A 19,656-nucleotide genomic window follows, 5' to 3' on the forward strand; every position below is an offset into this window, starting at 1 on the left:
CTGGAGAGGATGCTCGGGCCTTTGAGATAAAGGCCCTGTCTCTTCCCAACCCTAGCCCACCTTCAGACGCAATCGTGGGCTGTATTTTTAAAGGCCCGTTGTGGTTGGGCCAAAGAATAGGAGGAACGATGTCCTCTGTTAAGAAAGGTTGGTCTCAAAGGGAAGAAGATGATGCAGTGAGAAAGGGGAAAGCTTCTGAGGTTCAGACGAGAGGCTCTGCGCAGAAGGAAGAGAAGGTAGTTTCAAAGAAGATGTGGATCACCCTCTTCCCTCCAAGTTTCGATCGCCGACAAGGACTTCGGAGTCGTAGCGAGCCTCTTTTCCTTGGGAAGTCATCGTCAGTTAGCGAAGTTCATCTATTGGAAGAGGATATCGGGACAGGATCTCAGATGGAACGAGGATTCAGAGCGAGTCCTCTCTTTCACTGTCATTTCTCAAGGAATCGAAAACGGTGTTCGGGGGAAGGGACCTCGTCGTCAAGAGGCGAAGCGACTTTGCGCAATCCCCATTTCGAAAAAGACATAGAAGGTTTTTTGGGCCGAGTGGGGTCTGATCTTCGTGGTTCATCAGTCACGGATTCACCTTCTAGTCCAGAAATCAAAGGTAAAGGGCTCATCTTTGAGGGGATTTGTGAAATACCGGGAGTGGAAAACTTGGAGGTATGTCTGTCTTCACCTTCTCAGCCACCCGAGTCTTCTTCTATCCCTTCTTGTGGTCTGGCACTTCCTTTGCCAAGTCCCCTTGGTTCAGATCTTCCTAGTTCAGTCTCTCTTTCTTAGTCTCCTATGGAAAATCGAGTAATTTCTGAAATTTTTTCTAAAAAAGACGTTGTTGGCACTGTTTTTCAAAATTATGTTGGCATTCCTGTCCGTGATGAGGAGGAGAAACAGTTTGCTTTATCAAACCAGATGTCCGAGAGTTTTACCCCCAGTAAGTCTAAACCCAGCTTGCCTAAGGAGGTTTCCAACCTGGTTACAGGTAGCCAGGGTGATACTGTGGTCTCCCCATCGGGCGAGTTCCATATAGATGGCCTGTCCCCCAGGAAAATGGCTAAAGTGCGAGAGGTTTTATGCTCTCTGGATATTAAGGTTTATTCCAGGAGGAAGAACAGATGCTCCACAGGTAGTTGAGACCTGTTGGCACTGGTTTGGTGGTTTAGGGTCTGTGAGTTTCTCCATGAAAATTATCAATTGGAACACCAGGGGTTTGGGATCAAGGAATAAGCGAAGGGTGGTTAAAGATTTTCTAAGGTCAGAGAATCCGGATGTTGTGATGATTCAGGAAACAAAAAAGGAGAAGTGTGACAGAAGGTTTATGGGTAGTGTCTAGACGGTCAGAAATAAGGATTGGGCTGCTCTTCCGGCGTGTGAGGCTTCAGGTGGGATTTTGATCATTTGGGACTCTAAAAAACTGCGTAGTGAGGAGGTGGTAATAAGATCCTTCTCCGTCTCAATCAAGTTTGCTTTGGATGGTTGCAGACCTCTTTGGATATCCGCAGTTTATGGCCCAAACAGCCCCTCACTTAGGAAGGATTTTTGGGTGAAACTTTTAGACATTTTTGGCCTATCTTTTCCGTTATGGTGTGTGGGCGGTGATTTTAATGTCATAAGGAGAAGTTCAGAAAAATTGGGGGGTTCTAGTCTAACTTCAAGCATGAAGGACTTTGATAGTTTTATAAGAGAATGTGAATTGCTTGATCCACCTTTACAGAATGCATCATTCACTTGGTCAAACTTCCAAGAGTCTTCCGTGTGTAAGAGATTAGATCGTTTTCTTTACTCAAATGAATGGGGGCAGCTCTTTCCCCAAGGCCTTCAAGAAGCCCTTCCTAGAAAGACATCGGATCATTGGCCAATTGTTTTGGATACCAACCCGTTCAAGTGGGGCCCAACACCTTTTAGGTTTGAGAATATGTGGTTGCAACATCCTAGTTTCAAGGAGAACTTTAGAAATTGGTGGAGAGGTTTTCAAGGAAATGGGTGGGAAGGTCACAAGTTCATGAGGAGATTACAATTTGTTAAAACCAATTTGAAAGAGTGGAATAAGGTTTCTTTTGGAGAGCTAAAGGAAAGGAAAAAAAGCATCCTCAATGATTTAGCTAACTTTGATGCCATTGAGCAAGTGTGGGTCTCACTTCTGATCTTTTAGTTCAAAGAGCCTTAAGAAAAGGGGAGCTAGAGGAATTCATTTTGAGGGAAGAAATTCATTGGAGACAAAAAGCTAGGGTGAAATGGGTTAAGGAAGGGGATTATAACTCAAAGTTTTTTCATAAAATGGCTAATGACAGGCAAAATAGGAAATTTATCAAGGTGTTGGAGAATGAAAGGGGATTAGTGTTGAATAATGCCGAGAGTATCATAAAGGAGATTTTACTTTACTTTGAAAAGCTCTACGCGAGTCCTACAGGAGAGTCTTGGAGTGTTAAAGGATTAGATTGGTCCCCTATTTCAGAAGAGAACGCATCTAGGTTGGATTCTCCTTTCACTGAAGAAGAGATTTCTAAGGCCATTTTTCAGTTGGATAGGGATAAGGCGTCGGGGCTTGATGGCTTTACCATTGCAGTATTTCAATATTGTTGGAATGTGATCAAGGAGGATTTAGTGAGAGTGTTTGCAGAGTTTCACAAGAGCGGAATTACCAATCAAAGCACTAATGCCTCCTTCATAGTTCTATTACCCAAAAGGAATTTGACAAAGAAAATCTCAAATTTTAGACCCATTAGTTTGATCACTAGCCTCTACAAGATAATAGTCAAAGTGCTTTCAGGACGTCTAAGAGGGGTTCTACATGAAACCATTCACTCTACTCAAGGCGCTTTTGTTCAAGGGAGAGAAATTTTGGATGCGGTTCTCATAGCCAATGAGATAGTGGATGAGAGAAAACGATTAGGGGAGGAAGGTGTCGTCTTCAAAATTGACTTCGAAAAGGCTTACGATCATGTGAGTTGGGATTTTTTGGATCATGTGTTGGAGAAGAAAGGGTTCAGTCCTAAATGGAGGAAATGGATGAGTGGTTGTTTGTCCTCGGTTTCTTATGCAGTCTTGGTGAATGGAAACACTAAAGGGTGGGTTAAGGCATCTAGAGGCTTAAGACAAGGAGACTCTTTATCCCCTTTTTTGTTTACTTTAGTCGCAGATGTACTGAGCAGGATGCTATTGAGAGTAGAGGAAAGAAATTTGTTGGAGGGTTTCAGAGTGGGTAGAAACAGAACTAGGGTGTCCCATCTGCAATTTGCAGATGATACCATATTCTTTTCTAACACTAAGGAGGAAGAACTGCAGACTCTCAAGAGTCTTTTGCTAGTGTTTGGGCATATTTCTGGGCTCAAGGTCAACCTTGACAAGAGCAATATTTATGGCATCAATCTTGATCAGAATCATCTTTCTGGATTGGCTGAGTTACTTGATTGCAAGGCTTCTGGTTGGCCTATACTCTATTTGGGCCTTCCTTTGGGAGGGAATCCCAAGGCGTGTGGCTTTTGGGATCCAGTAATTGAGAGAATTTCAAGAATATTAGATGGGTGGCAAAAGACTTACTTATCTTTCAAAGGAAGCATAACTCTTATCTAATCTTGCCTCACCCACATGCCCTATTACTTCCTCTCCTTGTTTAAGATACCCGCCTCAGTGGCTGCAAAAATTGAGAGGTTGCAAAGGGATATTTTATGGTCAGGGATTGGGGAAGACAAAAAAGATCATTTAGTTAGTTGGGATGTAGTGTGTAAACCGAAGGCAAAAGGGGGATTGGGTTTTGGGAAGATATCTCTAAGGAATCTCGCTCTTTTAGGGAAATGGTTGTGGAGGTACCCTAGAAAGGGTTCAACTCTATGGCATCAGGTCATCTTAAGCATTCATGGATCACACTCTAATGGTTGGGATGCTAACACTTTAGTTAAATGGTCACATTGTTGTCCTTGGAAGGCTATTACACAAGTCTTTCAAGAGTTTACCATGTTTATTCAGTTTGTGGTAGGAAATGGGGAAAGAATTCGTTTCTGGGAAGATTTGTGGTGGATGGACCAACCTTTGGGATCCCAATATCCAAGACTATTTAGAGTAGTCTTGGATAAAAATATTCCTATTTCTTCAATTCTCGGTTCTACTCGTCCTTTCTCTTGGAACTTTAATTTCCTCTGTAACCTTTCAGATTCTGAGATAGAAGACTTAGAAGGCCTCATGCGGTCACTTGATGGTTTGCATCTATCACCTCCGGTTTTAGATGCTAGATCTTGGCCTTTATCTCCTTCAGCGCTTTTTTCAGTCAAATATTTCTTTCTAGCCTTATCCCAATTTTTTGGTTCTCCTCAGGTTTTCCTTCTAAGTTCATTTGGAAATCTCAAGTCCCTTTCAAAGTGAAGTCCTTTGTCTGGTTAGTGGCGCACAAGAAGGTAAATACTAATGACATGTTACAATTGAGAAGACCCTACAAAGCTCTTACTCCTGATATTTGTATTCTGTGCATGAAGCATGGGAAATCAGCAGATCATCTTTTCCTACATTGCTCTCTGACGATGGGGTTGTGGCACAGATTATTTCAGTTAGCCAAGATGGATTGGGTTCTCCCGAGGAGCATCTTTGACATGATGTCCATCAAATTTAATGGTTTGGTTAATCTATGAGGGGGATAATTTTGTGGCAAGCTGAGAGTATCGCTTTAATTCGGGTTGTGTGGCGGGAAAGAAACGCGAGGATTTTTTAAGATAAAACAAGGAATTCAGAGTATCTTTGGGATTCTATTTTTTTCCTTACTTCTCTTTGGGCTTTCTGTTACGACTCCCCTTAATGTGTTATAACTTGACTGGTTAGTGGTGTGTAATCCCTAAGGATTGGTCTAACCTAGAGTGTTCGCTTGTTTTACTGCGCACTTTCTTGTGTTTGTATTCTTGTAATTTAGTTTTCTTTGGTGGGAGGATTTCTCATCCTTCTCTTGTACTTCTTTTTCTATCAATATATCTCTTTGTTGTTTCCTATCCAAAAAAAAATCCCTATCAATTCCTAAGATAACCATAAAATTGGTACCATACAGGATTTACACTCAAAGACAAAACTTATGGAACTAGCTTAAACTACTGGATCAATGAATAATTACAGCATCTTGACATTTTTTTTAGCATTCCAAATAACTAATCTTACTTTACTTAAAATGTTATACAAATTCTTGGCTAATTTAGTGAAAAACCATATGGTAGAACCTTCTCATAATTTTCCAAAATCCAAAATTCTAATTTTATCCATGTTTTGTGCTTTTTTTCTTTAGTTCACACAGCTCCAAATTCTTTTCCATCTTGCCTCATCTCAACTAGGACTGCTTGCTTGAACCCAAATTTCCAATTCAATACTACTCATAAAAGCATTACACTTGACTGGGGTCATGATTTTAATTTTCAAATCTATTTATAAATGTTTACTTTGTTGATAGAAATTTCCTGAATTACACAATTTATGAACTAATTTTGGCAGTCATCTTTCTTAATATTTAAATATTTAATTTCAAGCTTCCTGATTCTATTAAATTTGTTTCCTCTCTCTCTCTCTCTCTAGCTCTGATTCTTTTTTTGGATAACTCAATGTAGCAGTACTTTATTTTGTTCATGCATGTCCTCTTTCTCTTTTTGAATCTTTTTTGGCTAATTTAATGTAGCAGTACTACTTTATGCTGTTCATGCATGTCCTCTTTTTCAAATTTACAAAAAGGGGAAATTTTCCATCCAATATTTTAATTTATTTCAGTTGGTGCATGGGTTCTACAATAAACATAACAATTTTCTAAGATGCTATATATGCATCCATTACTAAATTTCAAGCTCTAAAATTCCAAATATAATTATTATCATGCTATATCGACTTTGCCTTTATCATCATGCTATATAGACTTTGTCTTTGAAACTTTAGTATTCAGTATTAGGGATTTTGTTCAAATTAGTCTACAAGCAATTCCAATCCAAAAACCTCCTTCTCTTCCCACCTTCCTGGTCCCTCACCTCTTTTCTAGCCTTCATATATCTAAGGAGAACCAAAGTCTTCACCTCTTAATCCACTAAAGGCTCTCCAAAAAACCGAGACTTCATGAACACTGAGAAATTATTTTCCAACCACACTTCCAACTCCTCTCTTTTCCTCTTGATTGACTGTAATTAACCAAGCCCTCTAGCTTCCACGGCTCCCTGTCAAAACAAGAGGCAGAGAAAGGCATCCTCTTCTTGCTCAAAGGTTGCCACCCTACAACCTTTTTTGGCTTCCATCTTCATCAACAAGGACACAATTTTATTTTCATAACCATCCACTGGTAATCCCAAAAACTTGTTAAAGAGACAAAAGTCCCAAAAGATAGATCCAAAAGATTCCCCCATCTCCCATAACATCCCAACTGGGACTACCATTTCTTAAAGCCACCTCCTCACAACTCATTTTTAGTTCTACACTCTTGGAATCTTTAGACTGATGCTCCCAGAAGTCCACAACTAAACCCTCATGAGAAATCACTCACAAAGGATCATAACCACCACCCTTGCAATCTACTGGAAACCCCTCATCTTGCTCCCTCCACAGAACCAAGCAATTGGAATCACCAGTGATGAGCCCCCATCGTTGGAGAAAGAAGGAGAAGAAATAGGAGGCTGTCGAAAGAGCAATTGACAATAGCTTACCTACAAAACTATCTGCTTTGAACAAGAGAGTCGCACTAGTAGATGGCATTCTGTCCACCTAGCTCTTGCAAGATGCAGAGACCAAGGAGAAGCTTCTGGACGCCCAAGCTTCCATAACCACACAGCAAAATAGGTCTATCAAAGACGGCTCTAAGCTAGCCCACACCATAATTTTCCAGGCCTGCAAGAGTCCTCGGCTGTCAAGGCCAAGCCCAATGCAACGAGGGGCTCACCTTCAATGAGAGAGGAAAAGCCCATTGATGGGGACTGGGATAGGGCAACAAAAGAGAAAAAGGGCTAGAAGTTAGGCCACTGGCCCACCAGGAACCATAAATAGAAGCTTAGAGGCCATTCCCCCACTTAGCCCACTTAATGCCACATCTCTACTGCAAGCAAAAAAGGCTAGTCCCGCCCCTCTTGGACACCACGCCTTGACTTCGAGAGTGCCACATACCTTTTTACTTTGACACGCTTCCCATCCTCTAACCCATCCACGCATGGCCTACCCTCACTGTCATTCCTAACCTCCTACATCCTAGAATCCTCCTTCAGAGAAACCATCAACATCCATGTCGGATCTCCCACCATAATTGAACAACGTAGACTAAAGTCTTGGCTGCCACATGCAAGAACCCTCCTCCTATCAGAACTTACTAGGATTCTAGCCCATTGCAGATGGAGTCTCCATTGTATCCATATCCATAGCCACAAATCCTCCACACACATCACCCACCATCTTAAAGAATTTTTTTTCCCACAAGTACAATGACAACCCAACCACTCTGACCCAAATTTCTTTTGCACAAACCCCTTCCCTTAAACACCCAGCTTGAGTTTCTAACCTCCATTAATCCAATTGCAATCCCTTTCCTTCGAAAGAGCCAAAACCTATATGCCACAACCTCTCAACATCTTTAGTGTTCTCAAATTCCGCATAAAAGACCCCTTTGTGAGGGGATTCTTCTACACACTCCCGTAGTTCACAATCATCTTCTGTAGGCTCCTTTGTAGGTTTAGGCAATTGGAAAACACCAATACTCTTCAATTTACTAGCTAGGGTCCTCCATCCCCCTAGAAAGCCCCTTCCTTTTAAAAGATTAAGGAGAATCTTTTCCCCTTTGCAAACAAAACAAAACGTAGCAATAAACTACAAAGTTCCAATTAATAAACTCTTCCACAATCTTTCCACTCCATCCTTAAAGGCTTTCTAATTTACCAACACACCAAACTTCAGCGCCCTCCAACAACATAGATAGGCCCCTCTCGCCAATCTGATCCAAGAGGAGAGGCCTTGCCCTTCCTCCACAATCATGTCAACTTCCCTGCATTTAACCATCTCCTTCGAAATCTCAAAGGATTTTGATTCAACCCCGTGCCAGCAATTTGCCCCATTTTTACATCTCTACCTACTAGCTTCAGTTGCATTGACTTTGGTGACCATAAAAACTAATTTTTGTTACTTAGTGATATATGAATCAATGACAAATGTTAGCATGTACAATACTGCACATGCTCTCTAAGTTTTGTCACACTTCGCTTAAGCTTGCCTTAGGTTACACCTTGCACCTAAGCCTCAGGAGATCTAGACCAACAAACTTGGAAGCTGATAAGTTGACCAAATAAGGAGCTAATCTTTTGTGGACTTCATTGGGATCTCATACTCCCTTAAGTTTGGTGGTTGAGAAGTCCTGGTGGTTTTTCATAGTCTTTGTTTTCATATGTTTGTTTTACTTATAACAACGACAAGTATAATTCCTAGTTAAAAGTGGCTTGCTATGAACTCAATTCTTTGAGAGGGCAATTGAGCATCTTTGAGTCTGTAAGACCTTGCTTCAAATATTTGGGCCTTAATCACAGGCTAGGTTAATTCCAATAACATTTGAGATTGGGCAATCAACATTTTGAATCTAATTCAAGTAGATTTAGGTCAAGGACAGCTGGTTTTCTAATATGTCTACCTTCCTACCACTCATCCACACTCCATCAAATTTCCTAACGTTGAACCAATTTTTCCTCCCCTATGAACACCAAGAGGGAATGAGTTAAGTACATTAACCTATCAAGTACACTCGGCTCAAGAACAATTTCCTTCTATTCATGCCCTAAGTGCAATACACTCAGCTCAAGAACGATTTGTGTCTATTCATGCCCTAAGTGCAACACACTCGGGTCAAGAACAATTTCCTTCTATCCATGCCCTAAGTGCAACTCCAACAGACATCAGCAAGAGATTTTGAAATAACTCCCCTTGACGCTCCCTCAAGAAATATTTACAGGCTTCAACAATGGGCCATCTGATTAACCCAGCTTTAAGTGCTCCAGGAACTTACTAGTTTTAACAGCTATCTCCAAAAATGAACCTGACTATCTAACACCGGCAACCCAATCCCACACAAAAAGATATGCGTTATTCAATAAATCAATAAATATTTGCTTAAATGGTGAAAAATGGTGTGATGCACACCATATCCTACATGCTGCCTCTGCATCATTCATGCAGCTGAAACCGACTCTCCTGTTGTGCTTAGAATTTTGCAGATCACTGCTCCCGCTCATATGCACACAGCAGCTTGGCTCCTCCATTGCTTAGACCCTCCTTGTGAACCATACTCCCATATGTGCTAGAAGAAAAGGCATACTATTCAACCTTCAAATGCCATTTTTGCCAGTTTACTGTTCATCCTTCTTAAAAAATTGTCCAGCCACTACAGTTGGACCCCTTCAATAATACCATGGAAAAGAGTCTCCTATTCATTCATCTAAAACTCCCTCAAATTTACCTTCCACACCTTACAACAAGTTTCAAGTAAATGACCCTAGATTTACATTTAAACTTCCAATAGAAACCAAGAATCTACCCAAAAAACATTGCTTTTTCCTTTCTAGATGCTATTGAGCCAAGAAATCTCATCCTTCTTGAAGCCTAGTGTAATCAATGCCTCACAACTCCTCTCTGCGATGGGGAGCCAAGTCTCCACCACCATTTTCTTCTTTAATATCAAAAAGATTTCTCTCCACTGCAGGGAATTGTCAGACCATGACAATCTGGCTCCTACCCATATCTTAGCTTGGCATAAGTTTCTTCCACTAATACCTATCAAAAAAAAATAATAATAAGTTTCATCCACTAATCCTCCATACACTTTTCAATATTGTAACTCGTAAAGAGACAACATATCATAGTGCTAAAGCATAGCTCCTGTTCATGATATAAGAAACTTCAAATGACATCCTATTAGCCCAAGAGCATTAGTGAACTTTTTAGCAGTACTTTACAACTACCACATTATTTTGTTGTTTTTAGCCCATAAGTAATGTCATAATGCTTCGTAAGTTTTGAGTGAACCACCACATATGCAAGATCATATAAACAGGAAAAAATTAGGCAAAAGGAGATGCAGAAAAAATGAATTTACGATCATCCAACAAAACAAAGTATATAATAGTCTTACGTATTTCTATTAGTCAAAACATATTCATTTAGAGAAACAAGAGTGAATAGCATGACCCTTACTACAACGTAATAATGTCCAATCAACTTACAGCAACATTTAGCAACCCAACAAATGGGTAAGATGAAAGCATTGATTTCATTATCTTTCTTTGTTTAGTTTGTGTGCCGTGGAACTGAAGCATCCTCTCAAGAACCTACAAGTACAAGAAGACATCCATTGAGAAATAGCATCTCATCTTTCAAAGGACAAAAGTTGCACAAATATGAAGCATCCAGCTGTAGCCTGTGCTTATGTACCTTAACTAGGTTCCTTATCAAAAGAAAAAAAAAATAGTAAACAGGAAACAATAAATAACAAAAAGATATAATAAATTAGAAAATGAAATGTTTACCTTAAAAAACCACAATGAAAAAGACATAATACAAGTAAAAAAATGTCAAAAATTCACGCCTAACCAATCACTTAGATTTTACATGGGATATTGTTTTAGTTTCTATTTAGGAGCTGAAGCAGGCAATATCAAAATTAGGAATTAAGCACATCCCTTACCTCAAACGGATACTAGCAGCTAGAGAGGAAAGACACACACTAGTTATCAATTAGGTTACACCTAGGATATTGTTCCAATCTCCTATTCCTTGGATGTTTCAATGCAACACCAAAATAAGGAGTGAGATATGTCCCTTACCTAATCCAAACACCAAGAATGCACCATTCAATACGGGGGTGCAATTCATGTTGGCAGGTCATGTTCATGTTGTGTCAAAACCTGGGTATTCTACTACATAGTTTAACCTAAAACCGACACGAATAATAATTTTGTCAAAAACACAAACCCAAATGCTACCTATTATTAAACAAGTAACACATCATGTAACCCCTTTATTATCAAGTCCTATTTGATAATTAGGTTTGGTTAAGTCTTATAGAAGTCTATATGATTAATATCTCAACTAAACATTTTTATGGATCAATTGACCTATTTATCTAAAAACAAACTTTAAAATGAATCAAATATGGGTTAAATGGTCTAAAGTTATAATTAAGTTAATTAACGGGATTATTAAATGGGTCAATTCAGGTCAAATTCATGTTATACAAGTTGACACAAAAACTACCTATTTATTAAACGAGTTATGCAGGTCGACACAAATTTGACCCAAACCCAATTATACTCGATCCAAACCCACAAAAAGCATGTTAGATCTAAGTTATGTTGGCAAATCATATCAAACTTTACCACCCTTAATTCAGTATATGCTAGCTGTCAAAAAGCTAAAAGCTAGACTAAGATCCTTAGGCTCCATCACTTGTAGGCAGGTATCAAAAGAAAAATAAAAGAGCACCACCTTCTCTTGCAAGCCAAAGGGCATGCAGCCTCACATATTCATGACACCATGGCTTTCTAGCTTGGAGGAGTATAAAGGTCTTTAGGTTATAGTAGCACCGTCAGCTATGCGTGCCTTTTAAAATGCAAGATCACATCTATGTAGGTATCTTTATCTTTTAACTTCAAGAGGACATATATCAAAACTCAATAACTAAGCTCCATTTGACAAGCTTCTCATAGTCTACAAGCTTTTCTTGACTGTTAAAGCCCTCGAAGCATAAAGTACTTTAGTAGAAGATATTTGGAGCTTAAAAGCCCATTCCAAACAGTTGGAGGCAAGTTCTTTTGCAGAAGAGCTCAAAGCAGATTTCAAACTTAAAGTTTTATTTTTACATTTTACTACATCAAATAGGAAGGTATTCTTTTGCACAGATATATACAAAGAACTAGTTCACTAGAAGCCACAACTATCAAACCCTCTACAGATGGAGCTTTTGGATTTTCATGCTATCAGTTTTACACAAGACTACTTGAACTAATAGATGCCTTCGTTAATATTTATAAACATAAGATCAAGAGAAGCATAGTGCCAAAAGAAATACAAAGCTACAAAGAAAGAGATGATGCAAATTAATTGAAAATATAGTCTGGCCATTAATTCATACTTGAGTGTAGGAGCATGAACAAACCTCAGCTATGGTGTGCTCTCGACATGCCTCCTTCCAGGTTGTGATGAACATCCTCATAGAATCATTAGCAAGCAAAAAATCCGCTTCATTCAGATTGTTAAGCTCCTTTTTCTCATTCTCATGGTCCACTGAAAGAGGAACTAGTTCTAATTTATTTCTTTTAGGCAATTTGAGGTATTTTGAAACAGTGCAACTTCGGTTGCTGGACTTTCTTTTCCTTTTAAAGGGCCCAGTATTCTCACTGTGCATTGAACTGCCACTAGCAGAAGGGTTTCCCTCTGTTTCACCTTTCAATCCAAGTCGGGTCATCTCTTCAATTGCTGATGGGTAGGGGCAGCTACTCACTCTGTCACGAGTTTTGGAATTTGGTGATGAAAACTTGCTATTGCTGCACCCATCAATGTCTTCCTCACTCTCTTCATATTTATGATCATCACTACCATCCTCCTCTGAACATGATGAAACAAATATTGTGTGTTTACCACCAAAATCGTCGTGTGCTGAGGCAAATGACTTGACACGCTGGGACATGGCACTGAAGCGTTCATCTAACTTCTTTTTCTCTGAAGACCGAAGAGGGTGTTCCCTGATTTTCTTATCAGGAATCTGTTTAAGTGACCCTTGACTCTTCTTTAAAGTCACATGTTCTAGCTTCCTAGCTTCACGGATGAAACTAATATGCATCCTATGATCAAAAAGTAGTAATTCAATTAGATAACCAATATTTGAATAATTTTGAGTTTGCACTCATTATGGCAGATGATGAACACAAGTGCACCAGCACATACAATGAACAACACCACCAATGCTCAAAAAAAAAGGCATAAGAGGTTGCATTCTGATCCACTGCAAGTTCTGTTCTCAAAAACTACAATACCATAAGAAACTTAACTAAACTATGAAATTCAAATCATAAAAAGATAAAATTTGCAGAAGCAATCCATTTTTGAAAATGAAAGTCCTATCCTTTTAGCTGTTAAATTAGACATGGACATCATATATAGATACAGAATTTGGTACATAAAAATTAGGAAAAATATGGCCAATGCATTGAAAAAGTATGATTCATAAGGGGTTGGTGACTAGTTTTACTACTAGGTGTGGGTATTTTTACGCACATGAATAAAAGAAAAAGAACATGTAAAAAAAATATAAGTTGAGCCCTTAAGGCCTGGCTCAAGTGGTTCCAAGTTCAAGTCCCAATGGGGAAAAAAAAATTTACCTATATATATATTTGATACGTAAATTAGTAATTCATTAAAAAGCAAGAGCACAACAAAGCACACCAAAAGTATACAAAGTGCGCCTAAGAAAACAACAACAAAAAATGAGCCAAGGAGCAATCAAGGTGGGATTACAAAAAGGATTAATTGATTAAAAGGGATTAAATCATCCCAAATTTGTAAAACTAACCTCTCCCATTTTTAAAACTTGAAGTGTAACCCATTTTTAACATAAATACCTTCAACACTTCCATTATTTACATGTGTGTTTTAAAAGAAAAGGTTATTTTTGCAAGACAAAAATGAGGACATTTTTATTCAAAATGGGTATTTTTTAGGGTGAAAAAAAGCAGAGGGTTAGTTTACAAGGTGGGGATGATTTCATCCCTTTGAATCAAATAACCCTTACAAAAAATACCCCCCTCCCTTAATATACATACACACACACACACACACATATATATATACACAATATAACATAAGCTGAAACAACCAATAGAACCAAAAAAAGGACATAACCAATAGAACCACACACACATATATATCCGTGGTAAGTATGGGAAAGCAAGAAGGGGGTGGGCAAATCAAGAGGTAAAGAAGGGATATGGGATTGGGTTGTAGAAAGCAATAAGGAAGGATCGGAGGATTGTGAGTTTTAGGAATTCCTTTGTGGTGGATAATGGGCGAAGTGTACTTTTTTGGAAAGATTGGTGTTGCAGGGATAACCTATTGTGTGTGTTGTTTCCTTCGTTATTTGCTTTGTTTGTCTCTAAGGATGTGTGGGTTATGGATGTTTGGAATTCTTCTACTGAAAGGGGGGCGAGGCTTGGAATCTTTGTTTCTCTAGATCTTGTAATGATTGGGAGGTGGATTACATAGAGAGTTTTTTGGTTTGTTTGTAAGGGCAACGAGTTTGTAGGGATGTGGAAAATTCTTTGATTTAGTCAGTGACAGAGTGGCAAGTTTACAATTAAGTCCTTTTACAATGTTTTGGAACCAGACTTCGATGGATCTTTTCCAATGAGTGGAATTTGGATTTCGTGGGTCCAACCAAAAGTTTGTTTTTTTGCTTGGGGCGCAGTGTGGGGTGAATTTCTAACCTTGGATCAACTTCAGAGACGAGGCTGGTCTTTAGCAAATCGGTGTTTCTTATGCCTTGGACATGAAGAATCTATTGATCATTTGTTGCTCCATTGTGAAATGACAAAGGTTTTATGGAAGATAATTTTTGTATTTTTTGGAGTGTCTTAGGTGTTTTCTTCGCCGGTTAAAGATGCTTTGTTAGGTTAGCATGGTTCTTTTGTGGGCAAAAAGTGAAAAAAGGTTTGGCAATCAAGCTCTTTGTGTCTATTTTGGAATTGTGGAAGGCCAGGAACAACATTACTTTCTTTAATGAGATTTTTTCTCTTCAAAAGTTGAAGAGGGAGTTTGTTTGTTTTCTGTGGTCTAAGTCTAAGATGTTTCTAGAAAAGTGACCATTGACTTCCATAGGTTTTTTTGAATGGTTGGGTACTTGTCGAGATTGTTAAGGTTCTTTCTATACTCTGTTGGTTGAGCTTTGATGATGAAGGGAGGTTTGTTTTCTTGTATACCTTTGGGTCGTTTTTCTGGTGGCTCTTTTCTCTAATTTAAGTCTTTATTTATCAAAAAAAATGTTATTATCTCAATTAAAATTAATTAAAATAATTTTTTATCTTTAGTTGTTATGCTATTATTTTTAATTTTTTAGAAAATATTTTATTGTTTTTAGTATGTTATCATGTCAAATTAATATATAAGTTTAACATAATTAAATATGTAATTACATTAATCTCAAGGGAATTTTTGTCCAATTTTCATTCATGAGGAAATAGGAATTTCCTTAAGGAGCTTCAAGGAAACCCTTACTCCACTTTGAAGAATGAGACTCTTTAAGATTAGGTCAATCCCACACCTTTCACTGATTCCAAGTTTAAGTAAACACTTGGAATGGAGGGAAAGGGAATGACTCTCTTTTCTTTAAACATGTCATTAAATATAAAATACCATACACTTAAAGAATACATATGTAGACTGATCTAACTTATAGGGTATGCTTATGGAGTTGTCGGTAGTTTCATTTACCCTTCACTACTGCTTCCAGCGCTTTACAACAACCAACTCCAAAGTATTTCTTTTTTTAAATGCTTCAAATATTTTGTGGAACAGTTACAAGGAAATTGAACCATTAGCTGTAATGCCACAATGAGAAACACTAACACCATAAATGACTAAACTCTATTAATGCTGCTACCAAACTTTCTCAAAAAATGTGTTATTTATATCAAAATGTAGCAATAGTAAGAAATGTATTGCATACCCCAAGCTTTGAATTCGCACACCAAGCCTTTCCCTCCCTGTGAGGGATCGCTTCTTGGCAATGTACTCCAGGAATTCTTCAATAATAATATGTTTATCTTTGCAAGCTTCCATAAACTCATCAAGACAAGATATTATCTCTGCGCTAGTTATCTTAAATACTCCTGATGCATCAGAACTGATCGAAAAATAATGCATGATAAGTGGATGCCGTACCAAAGGACCCAATTCAAGATCTTCAAACTGCTCAACCCCCTCATTCTTGCAGATTGCCATTTCCAAATCATACAATGAAGTAATTCTTCGAACCCCAACAAAGCAGTGGATAAATGAATTGATCTAAATTACACAATAAAAAAATCAAACAGTAAATAAAGAGGATGAAAGAATGTTAACATGAGAAAATTTTCACTTGATTGCTTAAAAAAGAAAGAAAATTTTGACCGCAGAATTTTGATTCTTATCTTCTTTTGCTTTCATTTCTAAAAAATAAAGACACATTTAAAAATGCGTAAGGATCATGTACATTTGGTAGTCTGAGTCACACAACCAATCAAGTTTATGCAGTGTTTCAAAAGAAGTGTTGTGTATAACATTTGTGACACAATGCAAGAACATTTTTGCAGGGTCCAACTTATCTTTGCTGGACCAGGATTCTTGAATATTTCCCTACATACGGCTTTATCAGTCTCTCTCTCTCTCTCTCTGATAGGTCAATGAAAGAACATATTAAAAGTGCCTAATAAGAGAGTGCAAAAAGGTATACACGTTGTATACAAACAACCTCATTTTTTCTCCTTGTGCTCATCTCCAAACTCTCTCTCTCACTCTTTCTTTTCTTTTCTTTTTTGATAGGTCAAAGAAAGAAAATTTTAAAAGCACCTAATAAGAGAGCATGAAAAGGTATACACGTTGTATACAAACAGCCTCATTCATTTTCTCTCTTTGTGCTCATCTCCAAAACAATGAAGACAAATTCAAAATTCTAACTACTGTTCGTCCAATCCAATAAATTCATTTTTCACTGCCAACCAAGGTTAACCTCAAGTTTGCATGCTAGAAAACTGGGGAAAACAAAAGAATAGTATTATGTTTTCTGTTGTTTTGGCTTCCAGAAACTGAAGAACTTATTCAACTAAGCCAGATTTGAATGCCACAAAGTTGGGCGAGAGTTCATAGTTCTGTAAAAGGCAAGACATTAAAAGCTCTAGCATAAAATTTTACGTTTCTTTCCTTAACCTACATCTCTTAAGCAACGAAACAGAACCTTTGTCACTCTCTTTATAATTTCCTCACAAAACACTCACTTCCTATATTTTAATTTATTTTCTTGTTCTAAACTTCCTCAACAACCAAACACAACTTCACCCTCTACTTCGTTGCCAAGAAAACGAAGGGAATAAATAGAAACTAATTAAATATGTTCTTTCATTGACCAAAGGGATTTTCTGTGGGGTGGGGGAGCTCTTGTCCAAAAACCTCACCTTGTCAGATGGAACTTGGTTTGCTTGGAAAAAAAGAAAAGTGGGCTAGGTGTGAGAAATTTAGCTTTGATGAATAGTGCTCTTTTGTGCAAATGGAATTGGAGGTATGCTAATGAAAGAGAGGCATTGTGGAGGCGTGTAATTAACCTCAAGTATGGCGAAGAGGAAGGGGGATGGCGTACTCGGGATGTAATTGGGAGAAACGGTGTTGGGCTTTGGAAAGCAATCAGGAAGAAGTGGTGGCTGTTAGATGGTAGGGTAGCTTACCATGTGGGTAATGGGCAAAGAGTGAGATTCTGGAAAGACAAGTGGTGCGGAGATGGGCCACTTTGTGAGTCCTTCTCCTCTCTTTTCTCCATTTCCATGTCTAAAAATGCTTAGGTCTCGGAGGTTTGGAGTCCCGTTGGAGATGGGGATGGTTGGACTCCTCTTTTTGCAAGGGCATTTAAAGATTGGGAGATCGATTTGGTGGAGCATTTGTTGCAGAAGATCCATGCCTTTAGGGTTCAAAGGGAGGAGGAAGATAGAGTGATCTGGTAAGCTTCAAATGACGGTGTTTTCTCAGTTAAGTCTCTTTATTCTATGTTGGAGCAAGGGGGTTCTTCTATGTTCCCTAGCGAAAGAATTTGGAGGGTAAAAGTGCCTCCAAAGGTAGCTTTCTTTGCTTGGGAGGCTTCCTGGGGTAAAGTCTTAACTTTGGAGAATCTTCAAAGGAGGGGGTTCTCTTTGGCAAACAGGTGCTTTCTTTGTCTTTCCGAAGCAGAAACGGTGGATCATCTCTTACTTCATTGTGTTAAGACGCGGGTCCTGTGGAACCTTCTTTTCTCCCTTTTTGGTGTATCTTGGACTCTTTCGTGTACAGTGAAGGCAACCCTTCTTGGATGGAATGAAGTGTTTGTGGGGAAAAGACGCAAGAGGGCTTGGCAAATGGCTCCTTTATGTATATTTTGGTCAATCTAGAAGGCGAGAAATAGACTAACTTTTGGGAATGAGGAACTCTCGTTTCAAATATTGAAATATTCTTTTGTATGTAATCTTTGGTCTTGGGTCAGGGTTTCCTTAGTAGAGAGCCCTTCTTCTCTTGTAAGTTTTTTAGATTGGATAGGCTCTTAGTAAGGGAAGGCGGTGGGTATACTCCCTGTATACTTCAAGAGCACTGATTTTTTGGTGTTTCCTCTTTTTGATTAATATACTTACTTTTTACTTATCAAAAAAAAAATACTGATGGATCAAATTTTTTGGTTTCTTGAACGATAAAACTTAAGTCAGCTCAATGTAGCAGAGGCTTTATTATCCATAATCCTCAATATAAGTTTGCTTTCAAAATTGGTTGTTGCTTTTCCTACAACTGCTCAACAATTTAACTAATCTTTACTCAGTTTAATAGTTTGGAGAACCCAACAACCTCTTAGTTTTCAAATATTAGTTGGTTACTTTTCCTATACTTTCTTAGCAACCAAAAAGAAAAACAAAAAAAAAAAAAAAACTTGCATTACCTTTCCCTCTATGACTATAAGGCTGTGAAGAGACGGAACCTCCTGCATCGGAAACCCCAACGATTCCCAGGAATCAACCTGTAGCGCCAACAACGCTGATTGAGACACCTTCCACGCCGACACGCTTTCACCGGCGGCAATAACGTCTCGGCGAGCCTTGACAACGGCGCCGTCGACCCTGTCCAAAGCCTCTTTGTTCCGCTTTGGGGGTTGAGGCCTGAACCCCGTGAAATTAGTGTTTTGGATTGCAAAACTAGGGTTTTGTAATGGAAAACTAGCGTTTTGCATTGGCAAATTAGGGTTTTGCAATGGCAAAGTAGGGTTTTGCGTTGGCAAAGTAGGGTTTTGGAGGTATGGGAGGCCGAGGTTGGCCTGGAAAGTAGGATTTTGGAAGTAGGGATTTACGTTCTGGATGAAATAATTAGGAGTCGGAGGTAGTGCTTGTAGTGGCGGCACTGCCCCACCTCGACCGCTGCCACCGCCGGCGGCGGCAGGGCGGTGGCCAGGAGGGTTGTGTCCGTACATGGCGAAATCAGTTGAAGAGAAAGGAAAACATTAAGCGGGGTATTTTGAATATATATATTCACTGGAATCTCGCCACGTCAGCAAAAAGAAAAGTTGCTATGTTGAGCCAATTTTACTTCTTTTTTTTCTTACTAATTTCTTTTATTAAATAACATTGATTAAAAACTATTCAAAATTTGAAATTATTTAAATTATAAATTTGTTTTTATATTCTTCTATACATTTTTCATTAATATTAGTCTATTTAAAGACATAAGTTATGTTTCATTTGAAATGTGTTAAGAAAGGAAAAATAATAATTAAAAAAACTTACTTTTTCATATTTGATTTTATAGTGAAAATATTAAAAATAATCAAATATAATTAAAATTAATTAAAAATCTATGTATTTTTTAATTATATAAATTTTAAGAGGATGATAAATAAATAAAATAAATTTAAAATAATATATAAAAATAATTTATGAATTTA

The 19,656-nt window shown here is 38.3% G+C and overlaps 1 protein-coding gene across 1 annotated transcript in view; it reads right to left on the reverse strand.

Annotated features, from left to right (window-relative positions):
* Positions 1-19,188, reverse strand: part of LOC117915346 (protein NO VEIN) — a 62,484-nt gene extending 43,296 nt beyond the window's left edge. The window contains exons 1-4 of the mRNA XM_034830903.1: positions 18,661-19,188; positions 15,682-16,019; positions 12,121-12,805; positions 10,190-10,294 (exon numbers count right to left, since the gene is read on the reverse strand). Coding sequence (XP_034686794.1) covers positions 10,190-10,294; positions 12,121-12,805; positions 15,682-16,019; positions 18,661-19,185 — 1,653 coding nt within the window. The 5' untranslated portion in view covers positions 19,186-19,188. The remainder of the gene's footprint in view (positions 1-10,189; positions 10,295-12,120; positions 12,806-15,681; positions 16,020-18,660) is intronic.
* Between the last annotated feature and the right edge of the window lie 468 nt (positions 19,189-19,656).

Source organism: Vitis riparia, chromosome 5, assembly GCF_004353265.1.
Source record: "Vitis riparia cultivar Riparia Gloire de Montpellier isolate 1030 chromosome 5, EGFV_Vit.rip_1.0, whole genome shotgun sequence".
Lineage (NCBI taxonomy): Eukaryota > Viridiplantae > Streptophyta > Magnoliopsida > Vitales > Vitaceae > Vitis > Vitis riparia.